Source organism: Centropristis striata, chromosome 8 (assembly GCF_030273125.1).
Source record: "Centropristis striata isolate RG_2023a ecotype Rhode Island chromosome 8, C.striata_1.0, whole genome shotgun sequence".
Lineage (NCBI taxonomy): Eukaryota > Metazoa > Chordata > Actinopteri > Perciformes > Serranidae > Centropristis > Centropristis striata.
In genome coordinates this window covers 3,094,308-3,107,238 of record NC_081524.1, presented here as the reverse complement: position 1 = coordinate 3,107,238, position 12,931 = coordinate 3,094,308, and the positions used below count along the sequence as shown (strand labels likewise).

At 39.9% G+C, this 12,931-nt stretch overlaps 2 protein-coding genes across 2 annotated transcripts in view; one reads left to right on the top strand and one right to left on the bottom strand.

The window, feature by feature from the left end:
- LOC131976252 (NACHT, LRR and PYD domains-containing protein 12-like) overlaps positions 1–12,931 on the bottom strand; it is a 177,852-nt gene that overhangs the window by 87,469 nt on the left and 77,452 nt on the right. The gene's annotated exons all lie outside the window — the stretch shown is intronic.
- Positions 567–6,795, top strand: LOC131976258 (protein NLRC3-like). Its single transcript, XM_059339195.1, has 6 exons — positions 567–582; positions 900–1,052; positions 3,959–4,194; positions 4,291–5,619; positions 5,671–6,163; positions 6,497–6,795. Exons 2-6 carry the CDS (start codon positions 931–933, stop codon positions 6,681–6,683), a joined length of 2,367 nt encoding a protein of 788 aa, XP_059195178.1. The 5' UTR covers positions 567–582; positions 900–930; the 3' UTR covers positions 6,684–6,795.

The following is a 12,931-nucleotide window of genomic DNA, read 5'->3' as shown; positions in this document are numbered from 1 at the left end:
TCTGTGACAGGTACAAACTTCATCAAAGTGCATATCTCGTCACGGTGCAAAACACGGTGATATCTCGGCCTTTAAATGCTTATCATTCCTCTGTGTAGGGTTTGATATCAGTTGCATGATTTACATTTTCTCTGAAGCATTTAATCTAATTAAAAATGCCCATTGTTAAAGGGACACCATGATCTTATTCTGGAATATTAAATAATGCATTCATAATAAAGACATGTGGCCTAAATAATAAATAAGTAATTAAACATAATGCAGGTTCATATCCAGTTGTTATTATTAATTATTAGTGCATGTGTGTATCTGTGCAGACACCAACAGCTGTTAAAGCCGACTGACAGCTGATCCAGCTGTGATCCGCTGCCGCCGTCATCAGAAACGGACCAGATTTTTCAGAGCAAAGGACGTCTCGTGTTTCTAAACTTTTCTCTCCTGGTGTCCTGCGTCTTTCTGTGCGTCCGAAGTGGGAGGGACTAAGACGCAAGTGAGTGAAACGTGAAGGTAAATAGTTTCACTGTCAGACTCCATTTTCCACTCATCAGAGCAGAAGGAGGAAACAAGGCTGTCTGAGGCTGGGTGAGTGTTCGTATTACGACTGCAAATAGAGTTTGCTTTGATTATTGATTACTCTGTTTATTTATTTATTTTTGATTATTTGTTTAGTCTGTCATACTTTATGTCAGTAAAATACCATAGGCTACTCCAAGGTGAAGTTCAGATTGTTTACTCTTTTCATTTCCTGATTTCTGTGACACACCCACATTAAAAATGGAGAACAGCCACATTGCGAAGTGTGAGGTTTATCATTATAACTAGAAACTACACATGCTTTTTAACTACACTTGTGCAAAATAAACTTTATTGTTGACCACTATGTGTATTTGTGTTTCCAGTGTTACTGGTTTACCTCTCAGACTTGAGAAGATGAGTGATTTAGAAGAAGAGGACAGATCAAAGTCTCCAGTCTCCAGCTCTCCCTCTAGGAAGAGTGACTGGAGTGAAGATCCTCCAGACTTCAGTAATGAACTTGAACCCTCAGACACAAAGTAAGAGACTGTTTCTACTGTAAACTCACCTGAAGATTATTGTGTCTTCTAAATATTCTGATAATATCTAGTCTACACTGTTATTTTATATTACCAGTAAGAGTGAAGTAAAGAAATTTCAAAGAGTGCAGTAAAGAAATATAGTAGAGTGCAGTGAAGAAATGTAGTAGAGTGCAGTAAAGGAATGTCATATGTCGTAGAGTGCATTAAAGCTATGTTGTAGAATGCAGTAAACAAACGTAGTAGAGTGCAGTAAAGAAATGTCATATGTCGTAGAGTGCAGTGAAGAAATGTAGTAGAATGCAGTAAAGAAATACAGTAGAGTGCAGTGAAGAAATGTAGTAGAATGCAGTAAAGAAATACAGTAGAGTGCAGTAAAGAAATGTTGTGGAGTGCAGTAAAGAAAGGTAGTAGAGTGCAGTAAAGAAATTTCGTATGTAGTAGAGTGCAGTAAGGAAATGTCGTAGAGTGCAGTAAAGCTATGTAGTGGAGTGCAGTAAAGCTATTTAGTAGAGTGCAGCAACGAAATGCAGGAGAGTGCAGTAAAGAAATGTAGTGGTGTAAAGTAAAGAAATGTCGTAGAGTACAGTAAAGAAATAAAGTAGAGTACAATAAAGAAAAACAGTAGAGTGCAGTAAAGAAACGTCGTAGAGTGCATTAATGAAATGTTGTATGTTGTAGATTGCAGTAAAGAAACGTAGTAGAGTTTTATAAAGAAATCAAGTAGAGTACAATAAAGAAATACAGTAGATTGCAGTAAAGAATCGTAGTAGACTGCAGCAAAGAAATGTCGTAGACTGCAGTAAAGAAATGTTGTATGTCGTAGAGTGCAGTAAAGAAATGTCAGAGAATGCAGTAAAGAAATGTTGTAGAGTGCAGTAAAGAAATGTCGTATGTTGTTGAGTGCAGTAAAGAAATCTAGTAGAATGCAGTAAAGAAATGTTGTATGTCGTAGAGTGCGGTGTAGAAATCTAGTAGAGTGCAGTAAAGAATTGTAGTAGAGTGCAGTAAAGAAGTACAGTAGAGTGCATTAAAGGGATGTCGTGGAGTGCAGTAAAGAAATGTCGTAGAGTGCAGTAAAGCTATGTAGTAGAGTGCAGTAATGAAATTTCATATGTAGTAGAGTGCAGTGAAGAAATGTAATAGAGTGCAGTAAAGAAATACAGTAGAGTGCAGTAAAGAAATGTGGTGTAAAGTAAAAAAATGTCGTAGAGTGTGTAGGGGTATCTGGTTCAGATACACAATGCCTCCAGCAGGGGTACCACAATATGTAGAGGTAAAGCTAATTTAGATCAATTTTGCTATCAGGAATTGACTAGATTAATATTTAATATTGAATTAAAGTTATTTTCGGGGCACCACCTATTCACTTAGGAATAGGAAAAGATAGCAAATCATAGTTAATCAGTCTCTTAAAGTTAACAAATTATCAGTTTGGACCATTGATTATTAATTATGAATATAATTATAATCGAATTACCTTATTAATATTTAGTAACGGTTGAAGGAATTTTGAGTTCTTTCCATAGCAGAGGTTTAGCAAATCACTCATTCATGTGCAACATTAAAGGGAGAAGCATATTAATCCAAAAACATATTTATTCTAAATAAAGCAAAGCAAACAGAACACACAATAACTAATCTAAAAGACTATTTACAGTGGAAATGTGGGTGAGAAAGAATGTGTAACAAAATGGCTGCCGAAAGGCGGTCATTTAAATAAATCAAAATGGCGGAAGCCCTTTTGTTCTTGAAGAACAATAGACCATGCGGTCTTGAAGGTCTATGTGTTGTAGGAAGCCAAATTAAAGTATATTTCATGTGGATTAGTGTGTGAGCAAATCAAATGAGTTATAGTTAATTTACATGTACAACTTGAGATATGTAGAGCAACATTAATCATACAACTTCAAGTGATCTAGCTACACAAAATATCCCAACAAATATACTTAAACACACAACAGATCAACACCATTGATTGAAGCTTAACAAACTTGTTCTTACTTACTAACTGCCCAGTACTATACCACAGAGTCCAGAGTTGAAAGGGGAAGCAGAAATCCTTTTGGAGAAGAATCTGGTTCCTGGTTTGGTTTTGGTGGTTGTAGCGTTGTTTGCTGTTGGCTCCAGAAGCTTGGTGAGGGTCTCTGTGATTATGTCCAGTATAGATCACAGGCAGGAAACTTAGAAGCGTTGTGGTGGGCCCACTTGGTTTGGGCCTTACCGGCCTTCCCTTAGAGCTGGAGACAGAGGGGAATGGCCTGGTCTTCTGGAGTGCAGACCAGGACAGCAGGCATGCTGTCACCCAGGGAGTTGAGGAGAGAAGAGAGAGGAGACTGTATGGTCTTCCTCCTGGAAGATCAGGACAGCAGACGTGCTGTCCCCCAGGGCGTCGAGGAGAAGAGAGAGGGGATGGCTGCAGGAGACTTTTGTGTCTCAACCTGGAAGTTGTATTTCCTGTTGGTATTAGCCAATGAGACGCCTTTAGGTATCTGCAGATACCTGTGGGGGGTGGGGGTCGTTTGTCTTTGTTTGGAGGGGAACAAAGAACGACCTCCATCTTGAAGCATGGAGATAAATTGTTGACACAATTCTCAATGCATTCAGTCATTTAATCCAAATGAAACTTGTAGAGTAGCTGTGACCCCTACAAGTGCAGTGAAGAAATGTCGTAGAGTGCAGTGAAGAAAGGTAGTAGCGTGCAGTAAAGAAATGTCGTATGTCTTTGAGTGCAGTGAAGAAATACAGTAAAGTGCGATAAAGAAATAATGTAGAGTGCAGAAAAGAAATATTGTATAGTGCAGTAAATAAATGTAGTAGAATGCAGTAAAGAAATGTAGTAGAGTCTTACGACTAATGTGTATGTTATATTTATGTTGTTATAAATAATGTGTCCGTCTCCACAGAGAGAGGAAGAGGAGTCCTGTTTCTGAGGAGGAGCAGCCGTCCTGCTGTGCTTTATGTCAGGACGTCCTGAAGGATTCTGTCTCTACCACCTGTGGACACTGGTTCTGCAGACAGTGCATCACCTCATACTGGGACCAGTCTGCTTCACCAGGAGACTCCTCGTGTCCCCAGTGTGGAGAAAGATCCAGAACGAGAGCTGGACTGCAGTCAGCCAGTGAGACCAGCACTGTACAAGGTAAGACTGAACACCTATCTGATGATTTTGTTCAGCGTAAACATTAAATATTTTTATAAAAATCATTAAGTTTAAAACCCTTTCGTTCTCTTTCAGAAGCTGATGGTCTGCAGGAGGTTTTAGATGAACATAAGATCAGTCTGAAGAGGAGATGTGAACATGTGACTGAAGGATCTGATGTAACAGGAAGTGGAACCCTCCTCAACAGGATCTACACTGAGCTCTACATCACAGAGGGTCAGAGTGAAGAGGTTAATACCCAACATGAGGTGAGGCAGCTGGAGACAGCTTCCAAGATGGAGGCCCTCCATGACACTCCAATCAAGTGCCAGGACATCTTTAAAGTCTTACCTGACCAACAGGGACACATCAGAGTGGTTCTGACGAACGGTGTCGCTGGCGTTGGAAAAACCTTCTCAGTGCAGAAGTTCAGTCTGGACTGGGCAGAGGGTTTGGAGAACCAAGATGTCAGTGTGGTGATTCTGCTTTCATTCAGGGAGCTGAACTTGATCAGAGATGAGCAGTACAGTCTTCTGGAGCTGCTCCATGTCTTCCATCCAACATTACAGAAGCTCACAGCAGAGAAGCTCGCCATCTGTAAAGTTATGTTCATCTTTGACGGCCTGGATGAAAGCAGACTTTCACTGGATTTCAACAACAAGGAGGTTGTGTCTGATGTCACACAGAAGTCATCGGTCAACGTGCTGCTGACAAACCTCATCCAGGGGAATCTGCTTCCCTTGGCTCTCGTCTGGATAACTTCCCGACCCGCGGCGGCCAATCAGATCCCTCCTGCATGTGTTGATAGGGTGACAGAAGTACGAGGCTTCACTGACGCCCAGAAGGAGGAGTACTTCAGGAGGAGGGTCAGTGATGAAGAACGGTCCAGAAGAATCATCTCACACATCCAGACATCCAGGAGCCTCCACATCATGTGTCTGATCCCAGTCTTCTGCTGGATCACTGCTACAGTTCTGGACCACATGTTGACTACAGAGCAGAGAGGAGAGCTGCCCAAGACCCTGACTGACCTGTACTCACACTTCCTGCTGGTTCAGACAAAGAAGAAGAAGCAGAAGTATGAGGGACATAAGAAAGAGTCAAACAAGCTGACCACGGCTGACAGACAAGTTCTTCTGAAGCTGGGGAGGCTGGCATTTGAACAGCTACAAAAAGGAAACATCATGTTCTACCAAGAAGACCTGGAGCGCTGTGGTCTCGATGTCACAGAGGCCTCGGTGTACTCAGGAGTTTGTACAGAGATCTTCAAAAGAGAGAGTGTGATCTTCCAGAAAACAGTCTACTGCTTCGTTCATCTGAGCATTCAGGAGTTTCTGGCTGCAGTCTACCTGTTCCACTGTTACACCACCAGGAACACAGAGGTACTGAGAACTTTTTTTGGGACAGACTGGGACAATAACAACAGTGATAGCAAAGGTTCCACATTCCTGAAGAAGACCAAAAGGCAAGTCCAAGGGAAATCCATCAAAAGTGGAACTGGCCCATCCCTGGATGACTTCTTGAGGAGAGCCATGGAGAAATCCCTAGAAAGTGAAAATGGCCACCTGGACCTGTTTGTCCGCTTCCTCCACGGCCTCTCTCTAGAGTCCAACCAGAGACTGTTAGGAGGCTTGCTGGGTCAGACAGACAACAGTCCAGAAATCATCCAGAGAGCCATTAATAACCTGAAGAAGATGAACACTAATGAGATCTCTCCTGACAGAAGCATCAACATCTTCCACTGTCTGACGGAAATGAACGACCTCTCTTTATTCCAGGAGATCCAAGAATTCCTAAAGTCAGAGAACAGGTCCGAGAAGGAACTCTCTGAGATCCACTGCTCAGCTCTGGCCTACATGCTGCAGATGACAGAGGAGATTCTGGATGAATTGGACCTGAAGAAGTACAAGACAACAGACCAGGGACGGCGGAGACTGATTCCAGCTGTGAGGAACTGCAGAAAGGCTCAGTAAGTCCAGATGAGATTAACTTCATAAATCAGAACAAATCAGTAGTTTAGTCCTTCAAATGAACACTATAAAGCTCTTAATAGCGGACCCCATAAATACCTGCTCATCATGTTCCACTTGGTTGTTGCAAAACATTATTATTACATTACATTAAAGATGTATTTTATCCCAGATGTTCTTGTGTTGCTTTAAATGCTTAAATTTATATAAATATTGTTTAAATAATCAGTACTGTGCAAAGGTTTGTGCGCTGTTTTCTGAATGTCACAGAGGTATTCCATAAATTGTCCTCTTTCATAGTTACATTCTTTCCAATATATGTGTCATGACAGGCTTTCTGACTGTGGACTCTCAAAAACTCACTGTGAAGTTTTGGCCTCAGCTCTGAAGTCCAACTCCTCCCATCTGAGAAAGCTGGACCTGAGTTACAACAGCCTGGGGGATTCAGGAGTGAAGCAGCTGTGTGATGGACTTCAGAGTCCAAACTGTAAACTGGAGACTCTGAGGTCAGGTCACTGACTACAGCTGTGTAGTTGTGTGTGTGTGTGTGTACTTTAAATTCAAATTCTTGACTGAGGTTCCACATTTTTGGACCATACATTTTCTGAATTTGCTTGAGCACCAATACATGTTTAATGATTTTTTTTCAGATGATTAGAAATAATAGAGAAAGTAAATGTTAAACAGGACCATTTCCAGCTTTCACAGACTCACATTGTGATGCACTGTCTCCACTGCAGACTGGAGACTCTGAGGTCAGCTCATGGCTCTCTGTTAGTGCTGTACATCTTATATGTTTAAATAACGCTTTAACCTAATTTATGTACAAACAACTTCAACCATTGAAGTTGTAAATTTTCTTTTTTGAACTGAATTTATTCTGCATTCACAAAATGTTTTTCTTCTTCTTAAATAAACAGAGCTAATATTGTTTAAAATTGTTGTAAAATTTAAAGATTTTCTGAGTCCTGCTGAGACATGAGTCCTTTAACTCTATATATATTGGGTCCATGACTGCACCAACATTTCTGATTTCATGTTTGGTTTTTAACATTGCAGACTGAAGTTGAGCGCTGACATTTAACCTTCCCTCTTTGGCTCCAGAAAGTCTCAGCTTTGTCTTTGTTTAATTTGAGAAAATTCTGGAATATCCAGGTGTTGATTAGTTCAATGCAATCATCTGCAAAATTATGGTTACTTATTTTGTTGCTTGACACAATCTGAGCCAGTGGAAACATGTGGATGTAAAACAGAAGAGGCTCCAGAAAGGAAGATACATTAACACAAATGTGACCACGCTATGGTGTTTGTCACATTTTCACAAATAATAAAATTTAAAGCTGATATTATGATGATCTACAATACCAGAAAATCATGGTCATTCTACTAATTTAAGGGAAAAGCTCTTTATAATGTTGAGCGGCACATTTAAAATCATAACACATCTGATTGGATGATAATTTGATTTTTATCTCTGTGTATGTTTTATTCAGATTGTTTGGCTGTAGTTTGTCAGAGATCAGCTGTACTACACTAGTCTCAGCTCTGAAGTCCAACCCCTCCCATCTTAGAGAGCTGGACCTGAGCATCAACAAGCTGCAGGATTCAGGAGTGAAGCAGCTGTGTGATTTTCTGGAGAGTCCACACTGCAGACTGGAGACTCTGAGGTCAGTTCACCGACTCTCTAATACTGCTGTACATCTTATATGTTTGATTAAGGATTGAACCTAACCTATATTAAATATGTATCGTATATACATAGTGTTATACATTTCTTTTAGTTCATATTTATTTTTGATTTGTACTAAAAAAAAGGAAAAAAACTGTTTCTTAAAGAAACTATTGAAAATATCAACTGCTAAAGTAAATGTGAAGTAAATGGTCACATCTGAATACAAAAGATCGTCTGAACTCATTTGTTTTAATTCAATAGTTTCTTCGCTGAAATAGAAAAATATTACTTATGTTTCCATGAATTTCATGTGTTTTGACAATTAATAAAATTGAAAGCTGATGTTATGATGATCCACAATAACAAAAAAAATTAGTCTACTAATTTTAGCGAAAAGCTCTTTGATGAGAACATAATAATGTTGAGTTTTACATTTAAAACCAGAACAGATCTGATTGGATAATAAATTGTTTTTTTACATACATAATTTATTCTTTATTCAGACTGAGTCACTGCAGTTTGTCAGAGATCAGCTGTGCTTCTCTGGCCTCAGCTCTGAAGTCCAACCCCTCCCATCTGAGAGAGCTGCAGCTGAGTTACAACAAGCTGCAGGATTCAGGAGTGAAGCTGCTGTGTGATTTTCTGGAGAGTCCACACTGCAAACTGGAGACTCTGAGGTCAGTTCACTGACTCTCTGTTACTGCTGTACATCTTATATGTTTAAATAACACTTGAACCTAATCTATGTAACTTACATTTTTAGCGTTATACATTTTCTTTGATCCGTTTTTAAATTGTTATCTGTCTGCGGTGCTTAACCAAAGAAGCCTTGACCTATGCATCACTGCTTGCCAAGTCTATCGATTTCCCCCCTCCACTCGAAAATGTTTTTTTATATTGTTCCTACACTTGAATGTTTGAGTTTCAAACTTTTTGGATGCCATATATTTGCAAAGTTCTTGATTCTGGATTATAATGAGGGAAAAGGATTTAAACAAGATAATTTAACTTCTTGGTGTGTCCTCCAAAAATACATTTTTGGTTAGATTCGCACCATCCCTCTAGAAATATATTACTTTTGTTTCCATTATGTGTTTTGACAAATAATAAAACAGAAAGCTGACACGATGATGATGACAATGACAAAATTACAAAGTCACTCTGCTCATTGAAGGGGAAGATAATTGATTAGAACATAATAAAGTTGAGCTCCACATTAAAAACCAGATGAAGACATCTAATAGAATAATTGTGATGGGAAATTACTACTTTCCTATCGTCAAATCCTCAGTTCTTCAGAAATTTCCACAACAATAACAAATGGATTTTTATCTACACAATTTATTCTTTATTCAGATTGTGGGACTGCAGTTTGTCAGAGGTCAGCTGTGCTTCTCTGGCCTCAGTTCTGAAGTCCAACCCCTCCCAACTGAGAGAGCTGGAGCTGAGTAACAATGAGCTGCAGGATTCAGGAATGAAGCAGCTGTGTGATTTTCTGGAGAATCCACACTGCAAACTGGAGACTCTGAGGTCAGTTCACTGACTTTGTTACTGCTGTACATCTTATACGTTTGGTGAACAATTTAACCTAATATATATATATATATATATATATATATGCATAAATACATTCATACATTTCCTGTAGTTCCTATTTTCTTCAATTTAAATTGTATTGAATTTAATAAAAAAATTTCCATAAGCAAGTGAAAATTTAACTATAGATAGATAGATAGATAGATAGATAGATAGATAGAACTTTATTGTCTGTCACGAGTGACAGAAATTCGTTTTTGACAGGCTCATATAAAAAACACTAAGAAACAAACAAACATTAAAAACACAAAAATGTGTACAATCATGCTAAAAAGGAGGAGGGGGGGGGCTGTTAAAAGCAACAGAGTGTTCATTTTTTGTTGTTCAGGGTGGTTATTGCAGAGGGGACGAAGGATTTTTTGTAGATGTTTTTCCTGGCCAGTGGAACCTTAAAGCGTTTGCCTGATGGCAGCAGCTGGAAGCAGTGGTGGAGGGGGTGAGAAAAGTCTTCTGTGATCAGGGTGGCCTCCCTGATAACAGACCGGCTGTACAGTTCTGAGAGGGGGGTTTGTGGTGCTCCAATGATTTCGCTGGCCTGGTTAACTGTACGGGAAAGTTTGGTCTTGTGTTTGGATGAGAGGAGGCTGTACCAGGAAGAGATATTGAAAGTGAGTATGGATTCAATGAGGGACTGGTAGACCAGAGTTAAAACATGTGTGCTGACATTGAAAGTCCTTAATTTCCTCAGCAGGTAGAGGCGCTGTTGTGATTTTTAAAAAATGGTGTCTGCATGCTGAGAGAAGGAGGCCTTCTGTAGGCCCCAGCTCTGATCTCACCGTTCCTCCTCTAAATCCTGTTTTTGATCAGTCTGAACCTTTGGACCTCCCCTAACTGGCCAGTGTAGTTCAGCATCTCCGGCCCACAAACTGTCCCTCAGACAGCATCCCCTCTTGTCTCTTGTCATACTTTTACTTGTTAATTCATGTCCCAGCACCAGATGTGTTCCAGCTGCCCTCAAACATGCTGTTTTGCAGCCTCTGATCAAAAAGAAAAATCTGGATCCCTCTGTGCTGTCCAACTTCAGGCCTATCTTTAAACTGCCATTTTTTATCCAAAATCTTAGAGAAAGTGTTTTTTATTCAGATCCAATCATTCTTGGTGGCCAATGATATATATGACAAATTTCAGTCTGGCTTTAAACCATCCCATAGCACTGAAACACCACTGCTGAGACTTTTTTAATAATCTAATGGTAACTGTTGAATCAGGAAACCCTGCTATGCTAGTGCTCTTGATTTAACAGATGCCTTTGATACTATGGACCATGGGATCCTCCACTAGAGCAGTGGATGTGCATTACAGGATCTGCTCTCTCAGGGTTCCAGTCCTACTTGACCGATCAGAGTTTTTCTGCGCAGCTAGGTGAATTCACCTCATCCTCAGCCCCTCTCACTTCTGGAGTCCCCCAAAGCTCCATTCTCGGACCAATTCTTTTGCTGCTGTATATGCTACCATTAGGTTCAATTTTCAAGAACTATAATCTTTCTTTTCATAGTTACGCTGATGATGTCCAGATTAATTTGCCTTTAGCATCAAAATCCAACAACCCCGTACAGTCATTGCTTGACTACCTAAATTATATTAAATCCTGGATGACCTTTAACTTTCTGAACCTGAACAAAAGCAAGACTGAAATCATAATGTTTGGTTGTGGTCCAGCAGACTTCCCTGCTGGCTTTCTGGGCCCCCTTACAATTAACACTCGGTCATCAGTATAAAATCTTGGTGTAATACTTGATGACAAGTTGAAATTTGTTCGTTGTAAAAAACAGCTTATACCAGTTAAAGATTTTATCAAAGTAAGAGGGTATCTGCCACACAGTGATCTGGAGACTGTATGTAATCCATGCTTTTATTAATACGAGATTGGATTACTGTAATCATCATATGTTGGCCTGGACCACTCACTTTTGCACTGCCTGCAGCTTGTACAAAATGCAGCTGCCTGTCTCCTTACTAGCACACGCAAATGTGACCACATATCATCCATGCTAGCTTTGCTGCACTGGCTCCCGGTTGCTTTTAGAATAGATTTTAAAATGTTATTGTTTGTTTTTAAAGCTCTTAATGGCCTAGCTCCCCAGTATTTGACCAAGTTCCTTCAAATTCATGCCCCTGCCAGAACACTGAGATCCTCCAATCAGCTGTTACTGGCCACCCCTAAAACTAGACTCAAAATCAAAGGGGACCGTGCCTTTGTGGCAGCGGCCCCTAGGCTCTGGAATAACCTGCCCTGGCACATCCGATCTGCAGGATCTTTTGAGGTTTTTAAATCCTCTCTAAAAACACACTTTTTCTTCCTAACTTTTAATCAAGTTTAAGTGGACATCTGGCAAAAAAAAAAAATAATAATTTAGAATTTATTTTATTCTATGCTATTTTATTTTCATTCTATTTTATGTCATTGTGTTAATGTATTTTAGTATTTTAGATTTTACCTTATTTCCTGCAACTGCAATATCTGTTCAGCACTTCGGTCAACCCTGGTTGTTTTAAAAGTGCTTTATAAATAAAGTTTGGGTTGAGTTGAGTTGATGTGACCAGAGAATGAACAGGACAGTAGTGCTGTTAGGTATGAGGGACTGAAGAAGGCAGTTAATGTTGTGAAGATGGAAGAAAGCAGACCGGGTGATGTAAGTGATGTGGGCATGAAATGATAGAGTTCTGTCCAGGATGACACCCAAACTCAAGGGGAGGGAGAAACAATGGAGTTGTCAATGTTGATATTAAAACAGTTTTTGATATTGTGGATTTTAAAACATTGAGGAGAACCTCTTTTTTGTTACTATTGAGCTTGAAAAAATTGTAAGGAAACCAGGATTCTACTTGTTGAAGGCAGTCACAGAGGGAGGATGGTGGAAGGGTGGAGGTGGTTTTGGTGGAGACATAGAGCTGGGTGTCATCTGCATAGCAAGGTAAGTGGATGTTAAACTTTCTGAAGAGTATGGACCTGAGATGCAACTGTTTTTTCAAGAATTGACAGAATTGACAGAAAGAGGAGGTTAGAAATAGGACTTGAAATTGTTGGGGTCTGCGCGGGGTTTCTTCAGGACAGAAGTTTCTGCAGCAGATTTAGGTTGAGAGGAAACCAAACCAGTGGAGAGGGACAAGTGAATGGTGATGGTTATCAGGGAAGACCGAGAGGGAAGGCAGGCTTTGACCAGTGGAGTTGGGAGAGGGTACAGTTGACAATAGGATGGCTTAGATTTCCTGATGAGGTCAGATACTTCAACAGCAGAGGGAAGTTTAAAGCAAGCAAGTTGATGGGGACAAGGAGTTGACCAATGGAGAAGGAGAGTTGGAGATGATTTGAAGTAACTGCTGGTCAAGGGTGTTGATTTTGGTGTCAGATGTGTGGAGGCAGACAGTCTGGTGTGCAAAAAAACATTTTCTATTATGGAGAATTACTTTTGTTTGTATTAATTTGACAGAATGAAAAAGTAACTAATAATTTTAGGGAAAAGCTCTTAATAATGTTGAGTGGCACATTTAAAACCTG